We start from the raw sequence: 27,726 nt of genomic DNA, 5'->3' as shown, positions 1-27,726 counted from the left end.
GGAGGTTGCCAGGATTCATTAAGACTCTGGAGCTCCCTCTGCTCCCTCCACAGAAGAAGTCAAATCAGTGTTATGCAGAAGATGCCCAATTCTGCCCTTCCTCCCGCAGAAGGCAGACCTGCAGCAAGACACCTGTGCAGGCACCAGTTGGCTGCAGACCTACGTAGATCTGACCCCTGGCCACCTAGAGTTCCACCTGGCTTGTTAGGCCTCTGCCAATCTCTACTCAGCAAACTGATCATTACCCTCTCCCAGAGCTATCCTACATTTAAGGCACCCTTAAATTTCCACAGTTCAGCAGAGTACAGCTGTTCCCCGCTACTGTTATGGAGAGGAGATGCACCATGGTTTAGTTTCTCATTGGACAAAAACCCCCCACTTCTTTGTTTAAGGCTTGGGGTTTTTCTCAAACCCAGATTGGAACCACAGCTGTTAGAGAAGGCCTAAACGTTCAGCAGACCCCACCACAACAAAGCCACATCCTGTGTCAAAGGTGGAGAAGGACTCTAGCTCCCTAGATCACGAGCTCAGAGCAATCACTCAGGTCCTCAGCTAGAATTGCTTGCATTTGTCCCTGCAACTGGCACCCTGCACAATGCCTCTCTCCTCTGCAGAAGCCCTGCCATTAGGGCAATGAAGGGGCCTGGAATGGTCTACCGAGACCTTCTTTAGCCACTGGACCGCCAGCACACCACTAAACCCTCCTATGTGATGTAGCCCCCCCAGGCTTACACCCTGGCTGGGTCATGTGGGTTTCTGAGCAGCTAGAGGAAGTCAAGCTACCTTGACACTTAAGCCACAGAGAAACAGTCTGGCTCAGAACATGACTCAAGCAAGCGCTATTTTGTTCGAGGGCGATCAGAAACCTTGCTAGATGCTGCAGCCCTGCTGTCATACAGGCTTCCTAGCTCTCACGTAACACTGGAACCAAGACCCTTGCACCACAGATACAGCAGGGAAGGGGAACGCAGGGAAAAAAAGCTCCGACCTCCAGCCTTCCCACCAGGAGGCCAAATCCTATCAAAGAAAGACAAGGGAAGAGCCAAGTCTGCCATAAACCTAGGGAGGGGAAAGCACGCCATGCTAAGCTCTTATATAACAAAGGGCAAGCCAGTGGAGCCATCTCTCCAGCCTGCACTCTGACCAGGAAGAGGGGGGCCCTCTGGAGTCGTAAAACCTGTCAAACTTTAACCATTTCAGCCATAAAACTCCTACGATCTAGGACAGACACCCACACGCATGCACGCTGAAGGCCAAGGGATCATTGAGCGTGGGGTAACCATGCCAACAATCTTTCACAAGTGCCAGAAAGTTCCCCGCTGTCGTGCGAGATTATGCCAGCCAAGGTGGGCAGGCCTTTGGCATGCCAGCCAGCTTCCAGACTTGGATGGAGATAGACTCTGCCCTGGCTCCGTGACCAGCGGCAAGCTAAATCTCCTCCCCACGAGGCTGAAGTCTTGGTGACTTCTCTTTCCAGTGCCAGCTTCCCACGGAGCTTGTAAGAGGAGCCGGCGTGTGAAAGCACCGCTTGGAAACTGGCTGCATGCTGTGGACCAGGAAAAGGGGGCACGGGGTGAGACAGAGACCCCCACCACAGCCTGTGCGGAGGTGACAGAGGTCACTTCTTAGCGGGACAGCTCTCTGCCTTCTTTCATTTTGGACAGGAAATTAAATCACTTCCTCGCTAGGAAGCCTTCTGTTCCCAGCTGCCATCTCCTCACATTAAAGACATGGTCACACCAGCCACTTCAGCGAAACTGAGATCTTGGTATCGCTGCTTCTGGCTTGCATGGGAGGACATCCCACTTAAAACCCACCCCATCCTAGCTCCCCCCGGCACGGCACATCACCGCAGCTGCTCCCCTCTCACCTGTCAGGTGTGCCTCCGAGGGAGTGACTTTGCACTTCTTGAAGAACTCGTCTGTTAAGGCATCCACCACCAAGAGCTTGGTCTCTTCTCCACCAGCTTTGATTGCCGACACCACGTCAGCGTGCTGCTTCCCTTCCATGCACACCCCATTCACCTGGTGGGACAAAGTCAAAGCAAAGCCCATGAGAAGAAGAAATGCTGCAACAAGGCTTGCTGTGGGTTAACACAGATGCCAGCACCAGTCACATGGCAATGATTATCCTTGTCAGCTGTTACCCAGCCAGGGCAGGAGCCTGCGGGCTACCACAGGATCCCAAGAACATTATGTATGTTGTGAGAAACTCCCTCAAGCTTTAGGCACTCTCACTTTTGCCTCTGTAAGAGTCTTGATTGTCCAGAAGTCCAGGACAGCCAAGCCCCTAGGCATTAATGTCACCCATCCAGTCTGACAGGAGGATGGGATGTCTCGTCGTCTCTGAAAATTCCCTCTTAGCTCCCAAAGACCTGTTTCACCCAAATCCTTAACTTGAGGAAGAGGAAATGTGGCTCTCAGACCATGACCAATTATTGGCTTATAGGATCATAGGAAAGTTGGGCTGGAAAGGAGTCCATGAGATCAAATAGTCCAGCCCTCTGCTCAAGGAAGGATCAAACTGACTAAGCCGTCCCAATCAAGTGTCTGTTGAACTTGCTCTTGAAAATGTCTTGGGAGGGAAATTCCACACCTTCTCCAAGTAGCCTCTTTCAAGTGCTTGATCAACCTCAAAGTCAGAAAGTTCTTCCTAATTTCCAACCTAAATTTCCTCTGCTGCTGTCTGAGGCCATTGATCCCAGTACCCCACAGCCACAGGGAATATCGGACAACTAACCTAACATCAGACAACTAACCAATGTGCTTCAGATGTGCATTGCCCTTGTATAAGTTGTCCCAAAAACATTCTGGACTTACAAAATGTGTTCCAGGGATACCCTGAACAACTCCTCAAGGACGAGGAGCAGGTCGGGAAGAGCTGACCAAGCCATGTGATTCCAATTTGGGTTTTGGACACAGTTCAGGGCACCTCAGAGCCAAGTCTCTCCAACATCCTGAGAGATGGGGCTTGTCCTCAATGTGGAGCAAGCTCTCTTACACGGTGTTATTCTTCACATGTTCTCTGAATGCCCTAACGGAGAGCTACAGAGGTGTTGCAAGCATGCTATAAATGCAGGCCCTTGCCTGCTGCAAAGTCACTTCCACATACACACATCACTTCAGTCACAGCTCAGTGTGCATCTCTTCTCACAAAGATTTCCTGCTTTGCACAAGGAGCTCACAAAAGCATCGAGTGAAGCACTGGACCATCACCATCCCTCGAGCTCAGAGCTGCACCCTCATTTCTGAATAGGAGACTGGACTCCCACACACAGCTGGCCGCAGCCCCATCCTGCCCAGCTGTGTTATGGCTGCAGCTGAGGCTTGATTTAAGCCAGGAACACGTGCCTGAGATCTGAGCACAGAGACTTTACACAAATCCCATCCCTGCATCCTTCCAGCCTCCAGGCACTGAGGACCCCTGCAGCCAGACAAGCAACCAAGGTCAGATCTCCCTTAGGAAACGGGTTGCTAATTCAACGCTCGGTGACTAGTGCAACTCTATGAGCAAATCCCTCCCACTGATGAAGATTATGTGTGGCAGGGAAACATTTATATCTGTATAGTTAATTTAATTTGCTAAAACAGGTAAAAAAAAAAAAATCAATTTTCTATCTATGGAACTTAAATCTGCATTAGGGATTTTGCTGGCCTAGAGGTATCACACAACAATAAATCACACCTCTAACTGATATTTCTACACTAGCAAGAGTTTCTACCACACATCTGCCCAAGCCAGTGCTTAGACTGAGCCTAGGAATCTCAGAGGAAGAGGTCCCCTGTGACCCCAGGAACCTCCCCTCCTACCAGCCTTGGGAATTTCCATCCAGTGGCTCAGCCCACAATCCTGCAGACTGGAAAGTTCACATTTGACTCCTTCCATCCACTGTCCCTCTGAAGCAGCACAGAGTAGTGGTGCGGAGCACAGCTAACCTTTAACTCCCAGCTGCAGCCTTTCCATGTGCAAGGAACACTGGGCATTTAGCTGCTATGGCACGACAAAGGAAGAAAACAGGATTTGGCAAGGTAGAAGCATGTGGCCTTTTAAAGGAACGAACGGTGTGACATGGCCTCACAGGGCAGCGAGTCCAACAATGAGTGGTTAACCTGCGTTCCAGCTGAGCAGGCTCGGTCACAATAAAAGGGTCAGCAAGGCTGGCGCGATTCAGGTGTCACCTGGTCTATTAGTGCCACCGTGGGATTCAGGCCCTCTGGGGAAGAACAGCACTGAGGAATGCTCTGAGAACAGGTGACGTGGCTTAGAAGTCAGCAGCAGGAAGGCTTTGCAGAACCTTCCAAGTCCAGGAGCAGGAATTAGGAGGTGGGGTAAGCCCCAGGAAGGAATCAGGGTGGGTACATGGTGGGGGGGAACATCCTGGCACAGAATTGCAGATGCCCCCCCAGAGTTCTCCAGAGCTGCAGCCTTTTGGAGATTAGGAAAGCAGGCAGCAAAAGCTCATTAAAATCAGATTTTCTTTGAGTGACTAGCACAGGATTGCACAGGCAATGCTGGCAGGACTGCAGGGCAGGGCTCAGGGCACTGTGTGCAAACAGCTTGGGAGGCAGCTGCTGCAAGGAAGCAGAACAGGAACTGAGGGGGGCAGGAGGACTTCTCCAGCCCCTTCTGGCACGTTAGGGCCAGGCCTGCTTAAAGCCATGTTTTCAGAGTCAAACATAGCACACCAGGCTGCCGCACCCTCTAACACAGCAACCAGCTCTGCACAGACTGTCCAGTATAGCTGCTCCTGTGTGGGATTGCAGGCAGGGTAATGGGCACAGGGAAGGCTAATTCACTTTGTCACTCTGCAGTGCTAACGAGCCTGTCCAAAGTGCCATGCCAGCACTGCTACACTGCTGCTGGTTCAGAATGCAGCCCCCTCAGCGTGCCACAGCAGTTCAGGGCACTGCTGCCAGGCTGGTACATCGGCATAGGTACACCACCTCATCCTTGCCCTAGAAAACAGACAGAATGGGTCTCCCTGGAGATTCATCCTCTTGCAGGCGGGGCTGAAGGGCTCCAGGCTTATTACCTGACCTGGGCACTGACAAAGGAGAGAGTAAGGCCCTCAGAGGATTTGGCTATGGCAGTAGGACACATAGGTCAGGGTCACAACACAGGCCAGAGACCAGCCTAGTCTTTACAATCCCACAGCAGTCTTTGAAGCCTTCTCCCCACAAACCCAGGGGTGAGATGATGCAGTTGCTCTGGGACCCCTCCATCGCTGTTCAAGATCTCAGCTTCCGGCACTGGCACCACAGTCCAGCTACTTCATTTCCAGGCCTGGTGCATGTGGAGAGGGACAAGGGGACAGGGCACGTGAGAGACCAATGCTCCAGAGCTTTCTGCCCAACCCATGGAGGCTATTCCTAGATACCGAACTCTCATCTGGATGATGAAATATAAGCTCTCTTCAGCTCACACTAAAGAGGATGAATTTCCCAGGGGCACCAGTACATGAAGCATCTCCATTACAAATCTCCAGCCCCATGTCGTCTTCCAGAGACCACCCCCATCCCATCCTTCAGAGACCACCCCCATCCCATCCTGTGACCTGCTTTCACATGTTCAACCGTTCATCCTCTCTCCTAGTTGCCCCCCTCATCCAGAGCATACCTCAACGATGCGGTCTTGGGGGCAAAGTCCCGAGGCTTCAGCTGGGGAGTCTGGGTCCACAGCACGGATGTACTGACCAGGCTTGTTTTTGTCGCTGTGGAGGTTGAACCCGTAGCCGTTGGAGCCCTTCTTCATCTGGCACAGACGAGGCCGCAGCTCTTTCTGCAGTGAAGGAGACAGAGTGTGAATGTTGTTGCTTGGCATCACCTAATTCGCTACCTCTTTGCACACCCCAAAAAACAAGAGCCACCACCCTAAACAGCTAGATACCGAGACTGACTCGACACCAGATGGGGCAACAGAACAGCATGCTCCCTTCCTGGCTGGGACGCCAATTAGGTATATAGCACTGGGCAAGGCATCTTGTCTATAAAACAGATCCAGTTAGTTAGAGATCAGTCTCACCCCCCACCCTGATGATTAAGCATTTAAAAGGACAAAGTGCAGGATATAGTGACACCTCCATGCTGCCCTTCTCCATCCCAGAGGGCTGATGATGCCTGTTTTGATATCCGAGTACTTCTCCCAAATTGCTTTGGAAGCAATTGCCACATGAGGGTGGAGAAGCCGGCACACCCGCCTGGCCTTGAAACCACAGGCAATTGCAGCTGCTGAAGCCAAATGGATTATAGGGCACCAGGGATTTCTTTGGAGGAACTTCCAGTGACTGCAGCACACTCAGCTGGTAGGCCTGGCACCTCCCCGTCATGAGCAGGCATCACTTCAGCACTGCCCTTCACATGGTCAGAGTGAGCAGAAGGCTGGGTCACACAGAAGACTTCACTGTATCCAGGAGCTCCTTCACACACCACACTTGGAGCAGATCTCAGCCTCCTTATTCACATATGCACCTTCCCTTTGATACAGGCACCACGTCCTTGGTCCAATTCTTACCAGCAGTCAGTTGCTGAGTCTCAAAACTAGCCTTAAAGGACCACTGTCTGTGTTGCATGAAACCAAGGGACACACAAATGTTCCAGTCTGCATTTAACACAGTCACCTCTCCATGGACCTCTCCCATAGAAATGTGCTCTATCAAGTCAAGAAACACCCCCCCCCCTTTTTTTTTTCTGTCCTATCCTCCCTGTCCCACCAAGCTCCCATCATCCTGCATCCTCCTCCCACAAATCAACCAGGAGGAAGGGGTCATGTCAGCAGGGCCCCCTACCACCCATCCAGCAGTTCAAGCTCTTCACTTCACAACCTCCCTCAAGTGTAGCGCTCTACCAGCAGTGCCAACGTCTGAGCAGCCACAGGGAGCGTTCTCCAGGACACGGGGGCAGAAATGTCACAGGAGTTAGGCCCGAGGCCTGAGAACCCCAGGCCTTACTACCGCTTCCAGAACTAGATGCAAAGCATTTCCCCAATGTGGCTTCCCTTCAGCAAGCTATTGACACACACAGCCCAGTAGCCTCTTATTGCCTAATAAAGCTTGCTCAAGGAGGGTGGGAAGTGCAAGTTTAATGTTGTTCCTCTTGAGTATCTGGGAAGTGCCAAGATACTTCGGAGATAGGGTAGCAAAAACTCCACTGGTTTTCACCTGGCATCTCCTCTGACCAGCACAAATCTGAACGGGCCCATAACATCCTGTGGCATGGCACAGGTCCACCTGCCAGTCATCTCCAAAGCAAGACCTTAGACTTAGCTACCCCATGGGCACTAGCACCTCTGCTGAAGACGACGCTTGATTTTCTAGTGTCCCTCCTCACATCCAGTGCCCTCCAGTTCCTTTCTGTTGCAAACCAATAATCAGGTTGCAGGCTATAACAAGACTGATGTGCCCTGTCTGATGGGTGTGTGGTTTGAAGCCAAGTTAGTGTTTATTGAAAGCAGTACTATATTTACAGTCAGCTCAGAGCAGGACATGGGTGGGGAAAGATGGAGAGTCATTCATACCCCACCAAACTAGGCCAGCCAGTTACTCATCCTGAAACCATCCACCAGTATTTTGGCAAGAAGCAAATAAATCACTTACATAACCAGATGTCATCAAATCTCCTCACTTATTAATTATGCTTAGCACCACCCCAGGGGACATACCATGTTATAGATGGTAAAACATGTCCCACACCATCTTCTACCTTGCCCAGGGCAAGAGCCTAGACATGAACCAAGTGCTCCAGGTCCAAGTCCGTGCCCTTTCTACCAGGTGAAAACCCTCAGGCATTGAAACATTTGAAACCAAGCTGAACTATAGTGCAGTCAGCCTGAGCATTAGGACATTCTCACAACACCACAAGGTTATTCTCTTGCATTTAGAAGTTCACCCCGCACACATCGATTGGGTGTTCAGAGATCACTCAAAGCCAGAGAGGCCGACAGAGATTTGGTGCATTCACCGAGTTCTAACTGATGGGCTCTGCCTAATGCCAGACCGTGCAGCACAACTAACTCTTCCAACATCCTCCTAAAGGAGCAGCTCCCCACACCTTTTGGCCATTCTTGATTGCAATTATCAGGAAGTCAAAACTCTGTCTGAAGCAGAGCCTGACAGAAGCATACTCAAGACCTCTTAAATCAGGGGTGGACAAAATACAGCCCGCGGGCCACATTGGGCCCACCAGGCAATTTCATCTGGTTTGCAGGCAGGCGCTAGCCAATGAATTGTCTCTGGTCCCTCCTGTGGCTGCCCCTGTTGAACTCCACATGGGCTCACTCCTGCCTGGGGCAAAGTGTTATGCTCACAACCTTGTGCGCGGGAGGGCCCTGGCCAGCATGCACAGCTTCCCGGCAGGGCTGCTGCTGCTGCCTGGGGAATCTGGCCAGCCTGCCAGTGCCCCCAGCCTCCAGTGACGACAACTCCCGTCCCTGTTCTGGGTAGCAGAGCTGGACACAGCCGTGGGCAAACCAGGCGGCCACCCAGGGCCTGAAGAGAAAGGGGGCCCCAAAATGGTAATTTTTCTCTGTTGTCCAATTATCATTATCTCTGGTGAAGGGAAGCCCGATACTAGAAGTTTGCTTGCCTGGAGTCTAGGTAGGGTACTGCTGGGCAGCAGGTAGGGAAGTAGGGGCAGGCGGGAGGAAGCTGCAGCTTGGCAGGAGCACGCCACTCGTGCCCAGTGGGGCAGAGGGAGCACAGAGCCTGGGGTGGCCCAGTCTTATTGCACAGGGCTCCCCACGGCTCAGGTGCAGCTCCCGGGACTTCGCTGGGAGTGGTGGGGAGTCCTGTACGATGGAGCCAGGTCGGCTCTGCTTCCTGCTTCCCAGCCAAGTCCTGGGAGCTGCACGTGGCACACCCCACCACACCCTGCCCACACTCCCTCAAAACCTCACACCCACACCCTCCCAAGCACCCCCCAACCACACACACCCCCAAACCCTCCCCCAACACACAATGTACAAGAGCAACACTTTATTTGAGCTATTATGCAGTCACCTCTATACACACTATGCAAACACTCGTATATCAGGACAAAAATATTTTTTGAAATAAAATTAAAATGTTACAGTTGATGTTTGGTTTTCAGTATGATTTGGGTTTTTTCCCCCAGATACAAGATGCACCGCTCCTCCCCAAATAAGCACTTTTGGGGCAAGGGGGAGGGACTTCCGGTGGTAAAAGTCAGGGATTAGGGGTGGGACTTCCACTCCCAAAATGGCAACCAGGGGGTGGGGCACCTGCCAAGGGGCAGGGTTACCCTTCTGGCCCTCCACAGCTCACCAAAACTCATGAAGCGGCCCCCCAGCCAAAATAATTGCCCACCCCATACTCCCCCCCAAGATTACCAAGGATAAATTCCTCATGGCCACTGACAACAAAAAAGTCACCAGTTATAATACTTTGTGAGTGCAGTATATCACTGAATTATTGTAGCATCTCCCGGTAGCATGAAACGAGTTCATGCAATCACCCGGAATAGGCCTTGGGTGAAAGGATGAGGTGGAACTAGACATACACTTCTCAACACACGCCTAAGAGACAATGCAAGTATTATGGGCCTCAATGCTCTTGTTCAACCCCCTTCAGCAAGTCCACGAATTTGAGAGCAAAGTACTTGGGATTCAAGATTAGGGGACGGAGAGCGGTGGTGAATACAGACTGAAGATCAGCAGGTTGGTGGGGTAAGATGGGCTAGATGATGATGCAAATACTGATGTAGATTTTTGTTGCCTTTAAAATCCTGTTCGTGTTGTGCAGCGCCTGTCCTTACGGTTACAACAAATGCCTTTGTCTTAGGGATGCTGACTCGAGCGCTACCTTTGCCAGTGATTGCAAGCTCCCAAAGGGAAGACGATAGGTGCTGAACCCAGGTGGATCTGCGGAGTAAGTCAAGTGGATGCTCTAGCTCAGGACTCAGACTAAAGGAATGACGACTGGCAGGGTACCAGCTCTGAAGAAATACAGGCACAGGCACACGCCTGAGACCAGAGGGCGTGCCTTAGAGGTACGAAAGGCGTCGGCGTCATCTTCAGGTGGCATCTGCGTGTCCTTAGCGTGTGCAGAAACACCTTGGGCAAAGTCGTATTTAGATAGCGAAGTGATAACACAGCCTGCTCCCACTTGCATAGGCCGATACAATCAGAGGCCGTGGGCTGGTTCCCAGGTTTGCTCAGTGACTTCAGCATCATTCCCCATCCCAAGCTGCTGTCACCTTCTGGACCAGAGTGTGACTAATTGCCTTGACCTAAATACCCATCATACTTCTGCATCTACTTAAGCAGCGATAGCAGTAATTGGCTCGCCTTGAGTTCCTTAGTACGGGCTCGGTCCTTTATCCCTTTAGTTCAGCTGCTCATTTATCCGAATAGGGATTCAGCAGCTTCAATCTTATTGGGGGACGTGTTCTCTACATCAACCATCACCTGAATGAGTGGTGCCACGATCCCAAAATACATCCTGATGCTCGCCAGGGCACTGGAGGCCAGTTTCTTTTTATTCTTAAGACCCAGAAAAATCAAGTAACCCTCAGACAGCTCCTAGCAGAAAGGACCGCCCCTGACGACCAATCGGGGGATCCCGGGTGATGGCTGAAAAGAAGCCGTCCTCCTTCAGCTCCCCTGCGGGAGGTGGAAACCAAGTTCTCCAGGGCAGCTGGCTGACACACTTGGGACCGCGACAGAAGAGCTGCAAAGCACCGACTCGGTCGACTAGGTGCAAACAAGACCCGCAGCCGCCTCAAAAGCAAACCAGAGCAGAGCAAGAGGTTGCATGTAGCAGCTCTCTTGCCCCAGCTTGTTGCCACAGTTTGCTCCACTCCGCACAGGCTCCTGTCTCTCTTCTCCCCCTTCCCTCCACTTCAGCTGGCAAGTTACTGCACAAGAATAACTTCAAACAAAGCTCGGAGGCCGGGCTATTCCTTTCAATGGGAGAGCCCTGGAGCCAAAGCTCCGGCTTAGGGCTGGGAGGTGCGGGGGAGAGAGAGGACTTCACACAGGAACAGGCTCGACTACGTTCATTAAGCCTCATCCCCTGAAAGGCAGGCTCCCTCATTAACTCAGGCCTCACAAGAGGCCAGCCCAGCAGGGGACAGGGCTCAACGGTCCCTTTGAAGGGGACAAATTTACAAAGCAAGAAGCATTTGAGAATCTCTATTACCAGCTGCAAAGTTCATTCCAGCTCCCTTCTATCCAGGAAACTCATTCATCCCCCCCAACCCGGCCTGGTCCCTGGATCATGGGACCCATTCATGGGTGCCAAGCTCGCCCCGGTCACTCCCCAGCATCTTGCTCCCTTTGAGGAAGCATTTGTCCAATGCTTCTCTCAACTCCTGTCATTCAGCCTCAGAACAGAAGAGAATTGGGGATTTCAGAGGCGAGACGGTGGGACAACCCCCCTTCTTCCCTCCCTCCCTCCCACACACAGGCACTAAACCAACCTCCACCCTCACTTTAAGGCCAAGAAACCACCTGGACCACTCGGCCTCTGCAAGCTGACTGCTCTGAGAAAACCCAGCTTTCTCTTCCCCGGTCTGCAGGTGCTGGAGACATAAGCACAGCCTGCCACCATGTCCTTCTTGCCAGGGGAGTCCCCTGCACAGCTTGGAGGTGGCACATCGGGATAAGCTAGGAACCCATGCTGGGCAGGTGGGGGGGACCACAAATGAGCCCTAAATCTAAGCAGCCCTGGGGCAGGGTGACCTTTAGACAATGCTGAGGTCCACCTGGAGACCAGCTTTCTGGGCATGCTGCCTCCAGATTCACGTGGAGCATACCTGAGTGCTGCTGCAGCCGGGCAGGAGCAAAGCCCCAGCTGACACAGCCGTGGAAACACCCAAACCCAGATGAGGAGAGAGGCAGCTCTGGGTGAGAAGTTAGGTTGGAGTTTTTAGCTTTCCACACTCCTCGGTCTTGGGCCTTTTCATTCAAAGCAGCTGCCCCGTGCCATGCTCAGACAGGGGGGTTTCTGGCTCTTCTTCAAAATGAAAGGTGTTTGGCCAGACAGAGCTCCGCACTCATCTCACAGTAGCCGACACTGTAACGAACACCCAAGCGGTGCTCTTTATGACTCATATTGCATACTGTGTTAAGAGCCTCAGCCCTGGATCAGGACCAGGCTGTGCTTGGTGCTGTACAAACAGGACTAACACAGTACCGCAGCTGTCCCAAAGGGTGACAAGCACCTCCTTCAAGAGATCGATCGGGCTTCACCTGCCCCATTGACTTCCAATGGATGCAGGCAACAGGAAATCTAAAAAGGATTTTAAATTGATACCAACCCATAATGGGCTCAGGTTTATACCCTGATATATAGCAGGAAGAGGTCTTAAACTGTGCAGCAAACAGGCATCCCTACTGTAGCCGGGATCCAAAATTGCCATATTCTAGTCTGTCCCCCATATATCCTGCCCGAGCTGCACAGCGTAAGGACTCCAGGCACTCACAACTCCCCCCTGGAGAAGCTAAGCAGGGTTTAACAGACCGGATGATTGACGATATCCCCATTTACACAAGTTAAATCCCGTTACAACGTTCCCGATTCAGGGCATAAACTATAGGTGGCTTGTTCCACGCCTCCCCATGACACGGTTCAGCCCCTTCCTTTGAGGAGAAAGATGGGCCAGTCATTATGGGTGTCTATACGCATGCTCGGGGGTGGAGGGCACTGTAATTAGAGCGGCTCTGCTAAAGTGCCTGCAACCCCATGTGTATTCAGTGTCCCACACTTCAAAATGGTGGCAGGAGCTTTGGTTAAAGCACCGCTGATGCTATTTTGAAACGCAGGGATGCTGAATACACATACCACGGAGGCTGCTGGAGTGTGCTAATTAGCACGCTCCAGCAGCCTTCATTAACTGAGTCGGCTCTGACGCGTGCTATTAGTGTGCTAATTAGCATGCATCAGAGCAGAGGTCTGAGACGTGTATGGGTGCCCTATGACTTTAGAATGGGTTCAAGTCCTTGATCTGGCAGATTTCCTGCCTGATCCTGGGCAAGTTGCTTATTCTCTGCACCTCGGGTCCCCATCAGCAAATGGATGAATGCACTTCCTAGCCTCACAGTACACCAAAATGCACAGTACCAAGGAATAAGCGAGTCATGTGGAGTAGCCATCCTTTGCAGTACTTGGTACCAGCTCCTGTCAAGTAGCCCATTGGTCTCACCTGGACCAATTCCTGACATCCTAGATTAGGTTTTCATCAAAGAGAGGTCTAAGTTCCTTTGTAGTACCTTCAGCTGCTACCAAGACCAATTTCCTTTTCCCTTAATTACTGATACCTATTGACTTTCCATTAACACGCTTGATAAAGAAGTCGCCCCTGCTGTGTACAGAAACTGTTCATTAACTAAAGCTCTGTTTTAAACAGGGCTTTCAATCCACCTTTGTGATCCCAGGAATCATCACTTGGGATGCTCAAAAGCAAACAGTCCCTGGACCCCTAATTTAATTCAATTAAAACAACAAATGCAGAATAAGCCTTGACGCACACAAATCCCTTCCTTGTTCCAGTCAAGCTGTGTGCATTTTCTAGTGACTTTTGCATTGCAAAGATGCATCCCACTGGCCTTCGATTACCCTGTCCCAGGGTACAGAAGGTGCAAGGGGCTGTTAGAAATGCTGAGTTGCATTTGATAAATGCAGAGTGCCATAATGCAGATGTCAGGGGAGCCAAGGACACCTCTGCTTTGGACAGTTCCTTACTGGAGGTCTAAAGCTGCCATTTACAGTGAAGTCTAAAGGTCTCTTTAAGATCAGTGTCCCTGGTCGTGCTAGACCAGTGATTCTCAACCAGGGCGCTGAAAATCTTATCTTAAGCAGAGAAACTAAATAGATAAAAGCAGGCTCAGACTTGTCCCCCTCCCCCCCCCCCACTTCCCAGCCCCTCTGCACTGTAATGCACACATTCATTTTTGCAAGTGGGTGCCACTCAATTGTCTAAAGTGACAGAGGGGCCTCCAGTCCAATGACAGGGTGCCTTAAGTCCAAAAAGACTGAGAGCCACTTTGCTGGGCGCTGTACAGTCTTCAATACCAGGCCCTCCCCAAAAAGAGCTTAGAGTTGAAAGGTAGATTCCCCCACCCCCGCCCCGTTTTCCTGAATTACTGCTCTATTTTGTGCACGGGTCCACCCTTCCTCTGTGCATGCCCTCCCCCGCATACCGGGAAACACCTTCTGACCCCCCCATCCGTTCCCCCAACTCAGCCCACAACATCCTTCACCTTGCCCTGGCTTTTATACTAATCCTCTTACAATGCCAGGCTCTCGGGGGCACATTCCTTAACAAGAAATTAAACAAGTTGAACAAGTTCCTTCAAAAATACAATAAAGGTTTGCATTGCCAAGCAGGCGCTTGGCTCTTCCTGCCCACCTCAGGCCGCTCCTCCACATCTGGGACTTGGGAGCTCATGATGCCTAGTGATAAAGCCCAGTGCAATGCAGTGGGCAGCAAGAAGGCTGATAGGGGGTGTGTTACTCATGTCCTGGGTCTGCAGCAGTTTGATCAGGAGAGAAAAGAAAGCCTCAAAACTGCCTTCCCGTTGATAACAGCCATTGCTGCTTGCAGCACACAGCAAAAGGGAAAGCAACCCGTCTTCCCTGCCCTCACCCCCCCCCCCCCCCCACTTCCTTCCAGCTATCAACAAGAAATACAACTGACTGCATGCAAGACAGAGCCAAGGGCTCTGCCTCTATTCTCAGGGTAGGAGGACGTCCAGCCTAAAGGATCCATGATGCTGGTATAGATCACACGTACCCACGATTTATAGTGAGCAAACCTATCCTTCTACGAGCCACGCTTCAAGCCCCAGCATGCACAGACATGCAATCTCATCGTAAACAATTTTCAAACGCCGAATGCCAGAAAAATTTGCAGCTGTACAAGCAAGTGTGTTGAGAATCCAAGCCATGCAGTTGCTAGAGGTAGGATATGGCATAGGTTTTGCTAATATCTTAAAGGCCTTTCTCTGCCAGGCCACCCTTGGGCCTCTAGCAGATGTTTTGTCCCCCAGTGCAGCCAGGACACCAGAGTGCAGGTAGGTCTCCGATTCCCCTGGCTGACTGGCTTTGACTCCTACCAGATCAAATGGTCTCTGTATACATGATTTGAGAAGTCAAACTGATTGGAGATGCATTTCTTCTCTTCCCTGTCTCCCACCACATGGGCAGGGAGTCTGGAAGAAGTTTAATCAAGGCCCGTAGAGATTTCACCAACTTTCCCAGCTCCCAACTTCCGAATCAGCAGTTCACCTTCAGCCCAACCCCTCAAATTATGGCCTTGCAGGAAACTCACTGCTACTTTACCCTGTGGGATTGCTTATGGCTGGGGCAGATGAGTGGTGCGGTGCCAGTCTGGATCTGGACCATGGGGCTGCAGAGTCTGGCCAACGGGGCTGGAAATTTAGCAGCTACTCCTCCTTGCACCAGATTTCTGACCCACAGCCAGCTCCACAGGCCAGATGACAGCTCCATGGGCCATATCTGGCTTGCAGGGCACATCTCTGACACACCTGATATACAGTACAAAGGGGCTAAAATGTAAGAGCCCTGGAAACTGAACCGGTCGAATCAAGGCTGCTGTTGAAATCTTTGCTGCCGCTGAAGCCTGCCCACTCTCTGCTCACAAGTTGGGGCGAAGTTGGGCTGCATCAGGATGCAGAGGCCTTGGCAGCTGGCGGCTGCTCAGAAAGCAGCATGCGGTTTTTCAAGAAACATATTTGAAACGCCCACGTGCTGCTGCCGTCGCAGGAAGCGCGACACTGGGAACAGAAACTTGAGCGCTGCCTGCCGCTGCAAGTCAGTTAGCTGCTTAGAAGGCTTCAGCAGAGGCAGTCTCAGGGAGGGGACGTGTCCCTATCCCCCCCTCAACACACAGCATCATCGGAGCGAGACCAGCAGTTCATCACCCAAAAAGACCCACCCTGCTGTCACCCCGGGGCAGCTTGTCTGCTTTGCTGACTCAGCAGCAGGCCTGCCGAACATTATCATTATGCGAAGAATAGTCCGTTCCCTGGAGAACGAAGGTAACAAAAGCAGAAGAGCTGGGCTTGTCTCCGCTCTGGGGACCCGGAGCTGCTTAACAGGCTGCTTCTGCCAGTCCGTTAGATTCTCAAGGGCTCGAGTTTCAGTTTCAGTGCTTCGCACCTGCTGCTTCCAGCCACTTTGAGAGGTGTTGGAAGTGAAAACAGAAGGGCAGGCCCCTGAGACCTGCTTAAAGGAGGACTGCAGGAGTTCAGAGCTCACAGCCGTATTTTTGCTGGGTCAATCATCATGAGTTTGGATCGCTGCACCTTGCCAACGAACACATGGCTGGTGGGGGTGGGGAGGTGAACTTTTTGTAAAGTCACTAGAGTTGCAGGAGCAGATGTTCAAGTTCAGGGCACTGCATGTGCATAATAGAAGAGCCACTTCATAGGATACTGTAAAATCCCCAAAGGAGACTGACATCTTTGGACCTGTTGAGCAGGGGACAGGAATTTATAAGCCAGCTGGCACTCAGGGGATAACAGATACATCAGGCTGAGCTGAACCCTCTTGGGGGGTGATCACACACTGATGGGATCTGGTAGATCATCTGCAACCCTCTATGTTGCACAGAGAGCCAAAGTGCCCGGGAGTCTTGCAGCTCATCTTAAAGCATACTCCTGTTTGGAGCAGATGTCAGTGCCAGCAGGGGCTTAAATCACTTAGGAACTCAAGTCCTCCTGGGTGTCTAAGTCACTTCTTCAAGTGAGACTCGGGGTCCTTGGTTACTTTAGACTTCTCTACTCCACCTTGTTGCTGAGTCCAGGGTTGCTACTAAGAAGAATGCTCAGTCCCAGGGCTGAGGCTGGGTGGCACCATGCATCAGCCCCAATAAGCACTCCCAAGATCACTGGAGCTCGTGCTCAGCACTGACCAAGGCACTGGCAGCGCCTCATTTGTGGGAACTAGCATACATGGCACAGAAGCAAGCGGGTAGGATGCGTTTCTCAGCCTTGGGCTCAGATGAGCTCTTCGAGGCATCTTCCATGTCCTCCCTTGTTCCCTCAAAGCGGCTGGACTCCCTTTCTAGCTCCCACAGGTTAGCTGGGTCTGAATTCTGCATTAGGTTACATGTTCCTGACTGCTAGGAGATCTTTCAGGACATTACTTTTCCCAGTGCTCAAGTCCATGCCAGAGGGTCCAGCACCACTTGGCTCTTCACTCTAGCATCTCAGTTGGGTGCCATATTCCTCACTTCCTGCTCTACACTCTTATCTAGGCATTGTGGGCTACATAGACAAAAAGCTGTCTTTTGGCGATAGGCAAAATGAACTGAACATTTATAGCCAGTGAGGAGATCCAACTCATCCCTCTTCCGGGCTTCTGTCCAGTCTCCTTGTACATGTCCAAGCACCAAAACTTTCTGCCAGCTTCCTAACGAGTAGTCCCCTGTTAGAGGTCCCCTCGATATTCACCCAGGGCCATCCAGTCATTCCACTCCCATCTCAATGTTAACACCCCTGTTTTGGAGAAAGAATCACATGCCAGCCCTTCAGTGTGCCTGCATCTGTTCTCTCATCTTATACCAGGGGTGGGCAAAATACAGCCAGGTGGCCAGATCTGGCCTGCCAGGCCATTCTATGCAGCCTGCAGGGCCCCTAAAAAATTAGAAAATTAATATTTATTTGCTTTTAGCTGCCCGTCAAAGATGACAGGAGTCTGGGGCAGTAGGACCCAGAGGAAGCTAGTGGCAGGACCCAGCAGCAAAGTCTGCCCAGCCCTTACCCCCCAACCAGAAACCCCTGCCTAGCAGAGGCTTCTGGCCTGGGACCACAGGGCTGTTCTTGCTTCCCTGCGTCGGAAAGGGAAATGCGGCCCCCAATAGTTTGCCAAAACTCGGTAAGTGGCCCTTCACCCAAAATAATTGCCTGCCCCTGTCTTATACTGAGATCTTTGAGGGAAGCTATCCTGTGCTTGTCCAGTGTTGAGCATAATGAAGTTGAGATCAATGTCTAGGGCTTTCCAGCACTGTGGTGATGATTATGATTAGGCAGATGAGTGCCACAGAAGTGGCTATTACTAAATATGCAAAGCTTAATCAAATCCACAATCGGAAGTTTTTTCCACAACCTCCACACCCCAGAGGAGAGCTACAAGGACTAGAATTATGTTGCAAGAGACCCATTCACAAAGCCTGTCCCCGCACCCACCTGGCTTCTGCTACCTTAAGGGCTCCTGAGACCTTCTACTGGGAACAGCCTATGTCCATCTGAGCCCCAAGTTAATACAAAGAGGAATGTTTACTCTGGTCCAAGCAGTCATGCAATAGCAGGAGACGGTGACGGGAACTGGACAATAGCACAAGTGTGTTTGCTGAGGGGGCAGTGGGAACACGGAAGCACAGACCTCCTCTCTGCATTTTGCTCCAGCAGGTTCAAGGCTCCCTACTTCCCCCCACTGAATAAAGCCCACAGAGCACCAACCACTCTGTCTGACTGCCTGCCTTCCTGGCAGAGCATGCTTCAAGCTTGTTAAGCAAATAAAGGCAAGTCCAGCCCAATAAAGCAAATAGGACTCTGGCACATGCAAATCTCCCAGCTGAGAAACAATATGTAGAGTCCCATCGACAACCCCAAAAAGAGCCAGATAATTCCCACTCAGCTTCTTCCTCCTCATCCCTCCCAGAGCCCGAAGTTAATCAGCTGAGGTGTTTTAGCAGAGCGGCTGGATTCTTCTCCCCCAGTGCCTGGTTCCAGAGTTTCTTCCCTCTCCTCAGACATTTATTTCCAATTTTAATTGCCAAGGGAGGGGTGGGGGCAGATGAGCCATTCTTGAGTCTCTGCCAGCAAGCGGAGATGAGAACAGACAGGCCTGTGTGCCATTATAAAAGGAGCCCCTTTCCACACACGCCACCCAAGGCCGCTTGCATTGCAAGCTCTGAATTTTAAGAGTCAGAATTTCAAGAGAGCTCCAGCTCCCAGAGGCATTTGACTGGAGGGCTGAGAATTTCTGCAGATCATGGTTTTTGATGGGGGATGCTGGGCTCCCTCAAAAACGTGGCTCTAGATGCCATCTAATGCTGCGATGGAAAGGGAGACCTCTGAATGGAAGAGATCGCTGGGGTGGTTTTGCCTTACTCTACCTTGCTAAGCCAATAATTCAATCGATACTGAACAAACAGTGCAATGTGTATTCCAGCCTGGCTTTCCCTGTGGCAAAATTGACTCAGAGCCTGTCTCACTGCCAGACACCAGGGCAGTGCTAACACTTCACTCCTTCCCATGCAGCTCTTGAAGGAAGCTTTGTAGGCACCCATGCAGGGTGGAGAACCACCCCAAACAGACCCCAGTGGTCCAGAGCTGGACAGGTGCCAGTCCCAGCTCACATTGGATGAGGGCTCCCGCTACCCACCAACTCTGACCCTCAGTTGCGTTGGATGAGTTGTAGTGTCTGGCTTGTTTCTCAAGCACCCATGTCCTCTTCTGGGGAAGGAAGAACAACTGTTTTATCGCTTACGCTGAACAGGCCGAGTCTGCGTCGTGGCACTGGATTGTCCATTAAGGTCTTAAGGGAATCTCGTTGGTCCATCACCTTGCTGACTATCATTTCCATAAGACAAGTGCTACTATTCACAGCTTGGAGAGGGCAAGGAGAGAAGTCTCGTCTTTCTGGCCCCATGCCCTGGTCTAGGAAAAGCTCATGTCTGGGCAAGAATTGTTTGGGTCTCTCTCTCTAGGTTAGTTTGCTACCAGCACTGATTGTGGTCACCTCTCAGGTGGCCGGTCTGCCTCTTCCACCCACCTCTGGAACCACATGGACTTTCTGTCCTGATAACCTCCGTCTTCCTTGGGCTGTATCCCCCGAGGCTGTATATACACCATCCTCTGAAGCTTGCTCTCCTTCCAAAGCTGGTTGTGTATCTGCAGTTAGTTGAGCTCTCCTACCTTGTGGCTAACACCTGCTCTCTACCAGGCTTTTCACTTGAGAGCTTCAAAGTGCTTTGCTGGCAATTCAGCCTTTAAGGTATATCGAGTCACGGGCAGGAAGTTCAGGACACAGTTATTAGGCATCTTTTCAGTTCGAGTGAAGAGACCCCGGAGGAGCGAAGTTGATGCCCCCATCCTGAAACCAAGACCAGGAGGTCTCAGTAGCCTGGTTTACCCCTGGTGGAAGGATCAGCCCCTTCTAGATGTGGGGTCCTAGGCACCACAATTAGCAGAGAGGGCAACCCCTGGGATTTAGAAGCATGTGGACACAAATGTAATGGGATTCCTTAGTCAGGAAAACTGCACCCCTTAGATTTAATCAATACAAAGGAACTGAGGAATAAGAGAAAGAGGTGCTTTCCAAACAAGATCATAAGAAACCAGATGCAGCAGTCAAAAGATGCCTGAAAACCCAAAACGAGTGGACTTCCACACTCTTCTGTACCTACAGACAGAACAGGTAGCCAGCTACAACAGAACACTATTTCCCAGGACTTGGGATTGTGCCTGCCCCTCCCTACCCGGCTGGTTCCAGGGTGTGGTAGAGAACGAGAGCAACGCACCCCAGGTCAGGAAGAGCGTCCCTGCCTCCCACTGAAGAAATTCCTGGTGCAATTTTTTTGCACGACCTGGAAGAGAACTTGTCTTTGAAGCAGGAGAGAAAAAACCTGTCAGAGGATCCTTAGAGAGAAGCATGGAAGGTGGCATCAGTTTAGCAGTTAACTACTTGCAAAGCCAAGCAGTCCAGCTACTTTCTCTTCCTATCATAATTCAATGCAACTTGTGGCTTTTACAGTCTTGGCTATCAAGCTCGTGCTATGCCTACCCTGAAGAGTGTACAATGTGTTTGTCCCAAAGCAAATAGGACTCTGGGTTCCTGAATGCTTTGGGCACCCTGCCCTGGTGCAGTGAGCATGTTGTCAGGACAGGAGAACGCTGTGGCTGTGACATGCAACAGATCGGTGACAAGCATTGCCAGATTTCTGCTCCCTGCGCAGAAGCAAAGCAATCCAGGTTCTTTGGTTTTTCCCTCTTGCCCTTCGATGAACGCAAGAGAAAAGTTGCATCATTTTAATACGGAAAAAAGAACAGGGTAGCGGGAACAAAAACATTTGTCCTCAGCCCAGCGGGGAAAAAGGAATCCCAACAGAGGCAAAAAATCAACCTGAGCCCTAAAGAATCCAAAGTCTGGTGCATAAACTGCATATTCTGGTCATGAGATGGTCTAAACAAGACGGGTCTGTTCCCAAGGCAGGAATTTTTCCATCACAACTTGTGCTAAGTGCTTGCTACACAACTCAGTGGGTCAGCCTGTCCGAAGAGGAACATGCGTTGCGGCTCCAGGCTAAAGTCCAATAAAGTGAACTAGGAACAGAACTAATGCTCAGCAGGAGAAAAAAAAGAGAGCAAGAATGTCAGCTCAGCACAGACACCAAAGTCCATCCACCCCCTCCTACCACTGTTATGATCTCTTGAGATCCTTCTCCCACGCAAGCCAACACCCTGTTGTATAGCAGGACTAGGCTAGCCCCAAATACACTCAACTCTTCCCATGTCTCTCCCTTCCCATCTCCCCACAGGTCATCCTCTGGTATTAGCAAGTGGAAAGCTTTCAACAGAAGTGGGGCCCTGTAGACCACTCCTTGGGGCCTCGGGTCCAGAACTCCCTAACTGAGCACGAGGGATGATTTGTAGGGTGCCGAGAGCTTTCCAGAAGTGTGCGCAGACAGAATAGCTCCTTCGAGACCCCTCTGGCCAACACAGTTGCATGAGAATAGTTAAACCTATTCACACTTAGGAGCCAGATTATCTGAAGTACATCCTCTATTAATCATTTGAGAATTAAGTGCTCACAACAGTCTTCTTCAGCCCATAAAAATACAATAAAGACCTCCCTGATTTTAGTAATCGAGGCAACCTCCTCAAATCCATAAAAAGCCCAGTGTTCAGCTATTGCTACACAAGGTACTTTGCCTTTTACAGCAGCAAGAAACACACCACTTGTGACACCCGTGTCTTTCCCCCAACCCATCCCCAAAGAAGAGAACCCAATTAACTGCATCGCATTGAGGCACCGCCCCTATTTCAGCACTATACACCTACTTCTTTACCACGGCAATGGACATATTCTTCCCTTGTGCAAAGGTCAATTCATTCCACCAGGGAGGGAAAAGCATCCAATGCTTTGTGCATGTAAAGGCCAGGTATTGCTCTGTTCCAGTCTCATCCCCTTCCACATCCCTGTAATGTGTCTGTCTGTATTTCCACTAACAGGATATTACTGACGTCACTTCAGGGGTGTTGGACAAGTCTCCATACTGTAATGTAAGACTTGCATCAACATGGATCAAAACTCCTCTTCCCTAAAAGCATCTCAATTTTCTGATGGGGGGCAGCTACAAGACAAAAGATCCTTTGTTTTAGGCACTGCACAGACAGAGAACCCCAGCCTTGCTAAGATTACAATCTCAATCTGACACATTTTGCAAATGGGGAAGAAAAAAAAAAAATAGTGTGTTAATAGCAGTTAGCATTATAATCTGTGGTTACAGCACATCAGCTGCCTGACTGTGATCAACGGTTTGAGGGGTTGTGTTTAAGCTTTGACAGGCGTCACTGGGATATGAAGCGATACCGGGGTATGAAGGGATATAAAGGAGGACACATCTCAACTGCAATGCTATCCTGCCCAGCAGCGCTGTCCTAAAAGACACCACACACACCTCCTCGCAGGCTAGAAGTGGTGTAGCTTTGTCCATGCTACACTACCAGAGGGCTACTTAGCACTGCTCAGACTTAGTTTTCCCACACTATTTCCAAATTGGTCCAAGTCATTTGTTCTTTCGAATGGCTACAGGTCACAGCTAAGTAGCTCCTCAGTAACGCATTTAGGGAATCTTATGCCCGTGCCCATAAACCCCATCTTAACCTGACAAAGGCTCCAATTTTTAGTTACCCCCGACCCTCTGCCAAAAAACCCCTTTATCATATGAATAGGGGACGCAGAAGCTAAGCTTGTCTTTATACACTGGAGATGGCAAGAGGTTAGCCCCACCAGCACAGAGAAGATATCACTCTGCCCTAGGGGTGAGAGACAACCTCCATCCATGCCTTTTATATACTCATTTGGAAAACTTGATAAGAAACTGGCTCCTTTGAGATGTATCATTATTTCAGCAATGCAGCAAGACAGAGGCTGCCACACTCTTGACAGTGGGCAGAGGGGAAAGCAGAAGTCCTACATCTATAATTAGCCCTGAAGATTATTAATAGAGACTAGGGAAGGTGTGTCTGTTTTCCTTCAGCACTTTGTGCAGCTCCTAGTACCACCCAGCCACTGGTTCTACACCGAGTTCCCAGGTACAAAAGCAACATTAATAGCTCTGAATCATCATCAGGCTTTCTTTTGTGCTTATTCTGTGGCTCTTCGTGTGCCACCTAGGCCCCTGCTATATATTACATATATTATGCAACTCACTGGTTAAACATGGAATAAGTTTAGACTGGTAACACGTGCAAAGTAAGACCGGGTACATGTGCGAAGTGATCATCACACAATTATCTGGTTAATGGTGCAACGAAGCTAGAGCGGCCACATGTGCAGAGTAATTATCACAAGATAAAAATGTCCATCCAACTACAAAAAAGAGCTAACAAGCTATAAAGTTAGTGCTTGAAAATATGTAAAAATTCTAGTGCTGGTTTCTAACCCGCTGTAATTTGAACAAGTAGCCTAGAAATCGACCTCTAGGCTCAGAGGTATCCAAGACACCAAAGGGAGACCATAGAAAATGAGGACTGGAAGGGACCACATCCAGTACAACCCCTGCTAGACCAGCCCCAACTACATCATCCCAGCCAGGGCTCTGTCTGGCCGGGTTTTGAAAACCTCCAAGGACGGAGCTTCCAGCACCGCTCTAGGTAACCCGTTCCAGCGCTCCACCACCCTCCCAGCGAGAAAGTTTTCTGTAATATCCAACTTAAACCTCCCCTGCTGCAACTTGAGACCCTCGCTCCTTGCTCTGTCACCACCGAGAACAGTCCAGCTCCTCCAGTCTAGATACGCAGCCTGGATTCTCGCACCTCTGCACCTTCCCTCCTTCTGATCTGCACCTCCCCTCTCCTTTCGGCAGGAAGCACATCGAGAAGACCTGGCTGCAAGTCCCCCCCGCACAGAGAACAGGTAAAGATGCGCTCTCTGGAAACGGCTGATTTCCAACCCTCTCCTTTCTCCCAGCAGGTCGGGCTGTTTCAAAAAGATGCCAGCACTGGGGCTGCCCGAGAACCGGACGCCCTTTTACTTTCAAACACACCGAACTTCACACGATCACCACGCTGGCAACCATTTCCTGACACCCTCTCTTCCCCCCACCGGTGCTGCCCGAACCTGGCACACTTTTGTGACCACTTCCTTGGCTATTCTGGAAAGCCAAGGCCGGCTTTCACGAGACCGCTGCGGGCACAGCCTGGCCTGAAGGAACCGGGCAGGCAGGAACCGAGGATTAGGCACAGGGGATCGGCTCATCCCAGGGCAGGGGGTTGGACTCGATGATCTAACAGGTCCCTTCCAACCCGAAAATCTATGCATCTATGCACATTTCCCCAGTCTCAGACAACCGGGGGACAGCAAACGCACGTCTACGCTGAGCACTGGCGGGCTGCACGCGCGCTGGTCCCACGGGTGCCGGGGAAGCTCTGCCTTGGAGCCCGCAAGGGGCAGAGCGGCCCCCCCGGGGGCAGCAGGGAGGGAGGGAGGGAGGGAGCAAGCGACCCCAGACCCGCACGCACCCGCTGCACCGGCTCCGGCTCGTCCGCCGCCTTCTCCTCCTCCTCCTCCTCCTCCTCCGCCGGCGGCGGCGGCTGCTGCTGCACCTCCTGGGCCGGGGCTCGCGGCTCGTCCGCGCTGGGGTCCACGACCAGCAGGCGCACGGCGCTGGAGGCGGCGCGGATGCGGCCGACCACCTGCTGGTGGCTGTCCTGCTCCACGTTGTGGCCGTTCACCTCCAGCAGGCGGTCGCCGGCCCGCAGCCCCGCGCGCTCGGCGGGCGAGTCCGGCTCCACCAGGCGGATGAACTGGCCCGGCTTGCCCTTCTCGCCGTGCAGGTGGAAGCCGTAGCCGCTCGGGCCCTTCTCCAGGCAGCACAGGCGCGGCGCCGCCCGCTCGCCGCCCGCCCCGTCGCTCATGCTGGCAGCGGGCTCCGCTCCCCCCGCGCCACGTGCGCCTAGCCCCGCCGCCGCCGCCGACTGCTGGCGATCCGCCTTCGGCACCGCCTTTTATAGCGGGGGCGGGGCCGCCGCGAGGAGCCAATCGCAGCTGGGAACCCAAGAGGCTCTGGAACCCGCAGCGAATCCGAGACACACCTCCCCTGGGCGGGGTTATGCAAATGAGAGAAGCTGAGGCCCCGCCCCCAACGATTGGGGCACCAGCCCCCTCGGCCTGCTGGCTTCTGGGGGGCCACTCCTCCTTGCTCGCTGGGTTTCCCTGCTGCCGGGGCGCCCCCTGCAGCCTCTTCTCCGCCTCCTCCGGGTGGGGGGGGCAAACCAGGCCACACTTTAGGTGTCCCCAATTTTTATTCTTCTATTTGGGGGCAGGGGGATGTAGTTTCCACAAGTTTTCGCATTTTAACACTCGGCTATTTATGTAAATCCTTCTGCCTTTTATAGGCGAAGATCCTGCTCTTCTGGTTCAGTCCCTGCCGAGGTGCAGCAGCGTGAAGCCCCATTTTTGGAAAAGGGGGGTTTCCTGCCTTGCTTGCTGCGTGTAGGTGATGGCTGAGAAGGAGCAAATCTCGGGGGCGTCCGAACTCCCCCAGGCTCCGGGCTTGGGCCTGTACATAGGACGCCCACCAAAGGATTTGGAAACATCTGGAGCCCCAGGTGTGGGTGGCGGGTGTTTGCCAGTAGTAGGGCCACTTATGGTTTTAGACTCTTGGATTTGGGATTGGTTTTGGCTAATCTGGCCTCGGAAACAAATTTAAAAAAAAAATCCCCCAAAGACTAGTAAAAAGGTCCATGATGCAACTGTGGTGGGTTAATATTGACCTCTAAGGGGCCCTGAATGACTCTTGCCCAGGGCCCCATTAACCCTAAGGCCGACACTGCTCCAAGACCTGCTGCTGAGGCTCTGGCTGCATGACCCCCTGCCCCCTCCTTGCACCTTTTTTCTTTACACGTCCCCGTTCATGGCTCCACCAAGTCCTCTTGGTCAACCTCCTCCGGGTCCTGGTCAATCTGGCCACAGAATCGGAGACCACGAGGGTTGGGAGGTCACATCTAGTGATTCGAGTCTATCCCTGTGCTCAAAGCAGGACCAGCCCCAACTACATCGTCCTAGCACGGCTTTGTGTAGCCGGGCCTTAAAAACCTCCAAAAGCTTTTACAGTTTTAAAAACCCCACTGTCTATTGGACGTGGAAAGAGGCTTTGGCTGGGGGAACCCCCGGGGATTGCACAGCCCCCTTCCCGTTCCTGTTCTGTTCACATCTCCAAGCACAGTTTCGCTGAGCAGCGTCCGCTGGCTCCTTGCACACGCTCAAGGGCTGCTGAGCACTGGCCGGCACGCTCTGCTCGCTGTCTCCCTTCAGTAAACTCATTTCAGACCTTTGACCTTCGCCCTTGTCCCTGTTTTGCAGGCCCTCTGAAGAGGGTTGTGGGTGGGGGCATGGGTGTAGAGATGGGTGTGCGGAGATGCGGTGCAAACTGTGTAATGAGCTTTTAATGGTTTAAACTGTCCAAGTGTGCTGTGATCTGCCAGGTGAACCACAGGAGCTGCTTGATAGTGTTGGAGGTAGAGTTATATATATATATATATATTTATATATATAGAAATAAATCTTTTTGGAAAAAAAAATGCCCGTTTTGTTTCTTTGTTTGTCCCAAGCAATCCCTGATATGTCCTTAGTAGCCCCCCCTATTAAAGGGGGGGCTCGTAGCTCTATGCGGTGGGCATTGGTCCATGTTTTAGTATGGCACATCAAAAGGCTTCATCCTGTTAATAGGCTCTGCACAGTCTGCTAGAGCATCCCGCTAAAACAAGCTTGTTATTTCACTCATGCATGGGCAGATCTCGAACTTTGAAAAGAGGGTGCCGACGGCAAGATGCATCATCACACGTAGGAACAATACATCCACTTTTTCTCCACTTAAAAATAAACTAGAAGTTTTACTAATAGGCTAGGGGCCTAAGGGCTGCATGATTCAGTTTAAGGTTGAAGCCAAAACAAATATAACTTCATTGGACCATCAGCCGGGTTGTGACATAGGACCTTCATTACCAGAAGCAGCTACAGACAGCCGAATTGCTGAGCAAAGGCTGGCTTGATTGGTGGAATATCAAGACGATGAAAAAAAGAGAGGGTCGTTAATACCAGAGAAATGAAGAGTTTTGAAGGGACCGGGTAGATTACAATGAGCCATGAAGATAATTCATGCCTTTACTGCTGCCTGGCTAGAAATGCTGGTTTTAGACTGTGGGTAGAGCAGGAATCAAAGAGGGGTCCAACCCTGCCCCCATGTCTATCCTATACTGAGGTTAGTTTGGGTTGCCATCCACTAGAAAGGGGTAAAGGCCCTGAAATCACTTAACTTGCTACTTTGTACTAGACCTTCCTGAACTCAGGCCTTCAGAGGTAATGCAGTGGTAGGGGAACTCAAATCCCATAACTTGAACCAGTGCCAGAGGCTTGTTTCCCCAGCACACTTAGGTGAGGCTGATGGGAAAAGGAGATGAAACCACAGGATGGACTTTGAGCCACAGTTGTCACCGGAGCAGAAAACGCTGTCCTTT

General features: G+C 51.5%; 1 protein-coding gene across 1 annotated transcript in view; it reads right to left on the bottom strand.

Annotated features, from left to right (window-relative positions):
• Positions 1-25,183, bottom strand: part of NHERF1 (NHERF family PDZ scaffold protein 1) — a 31,716-nt gene extending 6,533 nt beyond the window's left edge. The window contains exons 1-3 of the mRNA XM_006262450.4: positions 24,730-25,183; positions 5,617-5,778; positions 1,871-2,024 (exon numbers count right to left, since the gene is read on the bottom strand). Of these exons, the coding sequence (XP_006262512.2) occupies positions 1,871-2,024; positions 5,617-5,778; positions 24,730-25,125 (712 nt within the window). The 5' untranslated portion in view covers positions 25,126-25,183. The remainder of the gene's footprint in view (positions 1-1,870; positions 2,025-5,616; positions 5,779-24,729) is intronic.
• Between the last annotated feature and the right edge of the window lie 2,543 nt (positions 25,184-27,726).

This window comes from Alligator mississippiensis, chromosome 8 (assembly GCF_030867095.1).
Source record: "Alligator mississippiensis isolate rAllMis1 chromosome 8, rAllMis1, whole genome shotgun sequence".
Taxonomy (NCBI): Eukaryota; Metazoa; Chordata; order Crocodylia; family Alligatoridae; genus Alligator; species Alligator mississippiensis.
Note: the sequence above shows the minus strand (reverse complement) of the source record. Positions and strands in the feature narration are given on the sequence as shown.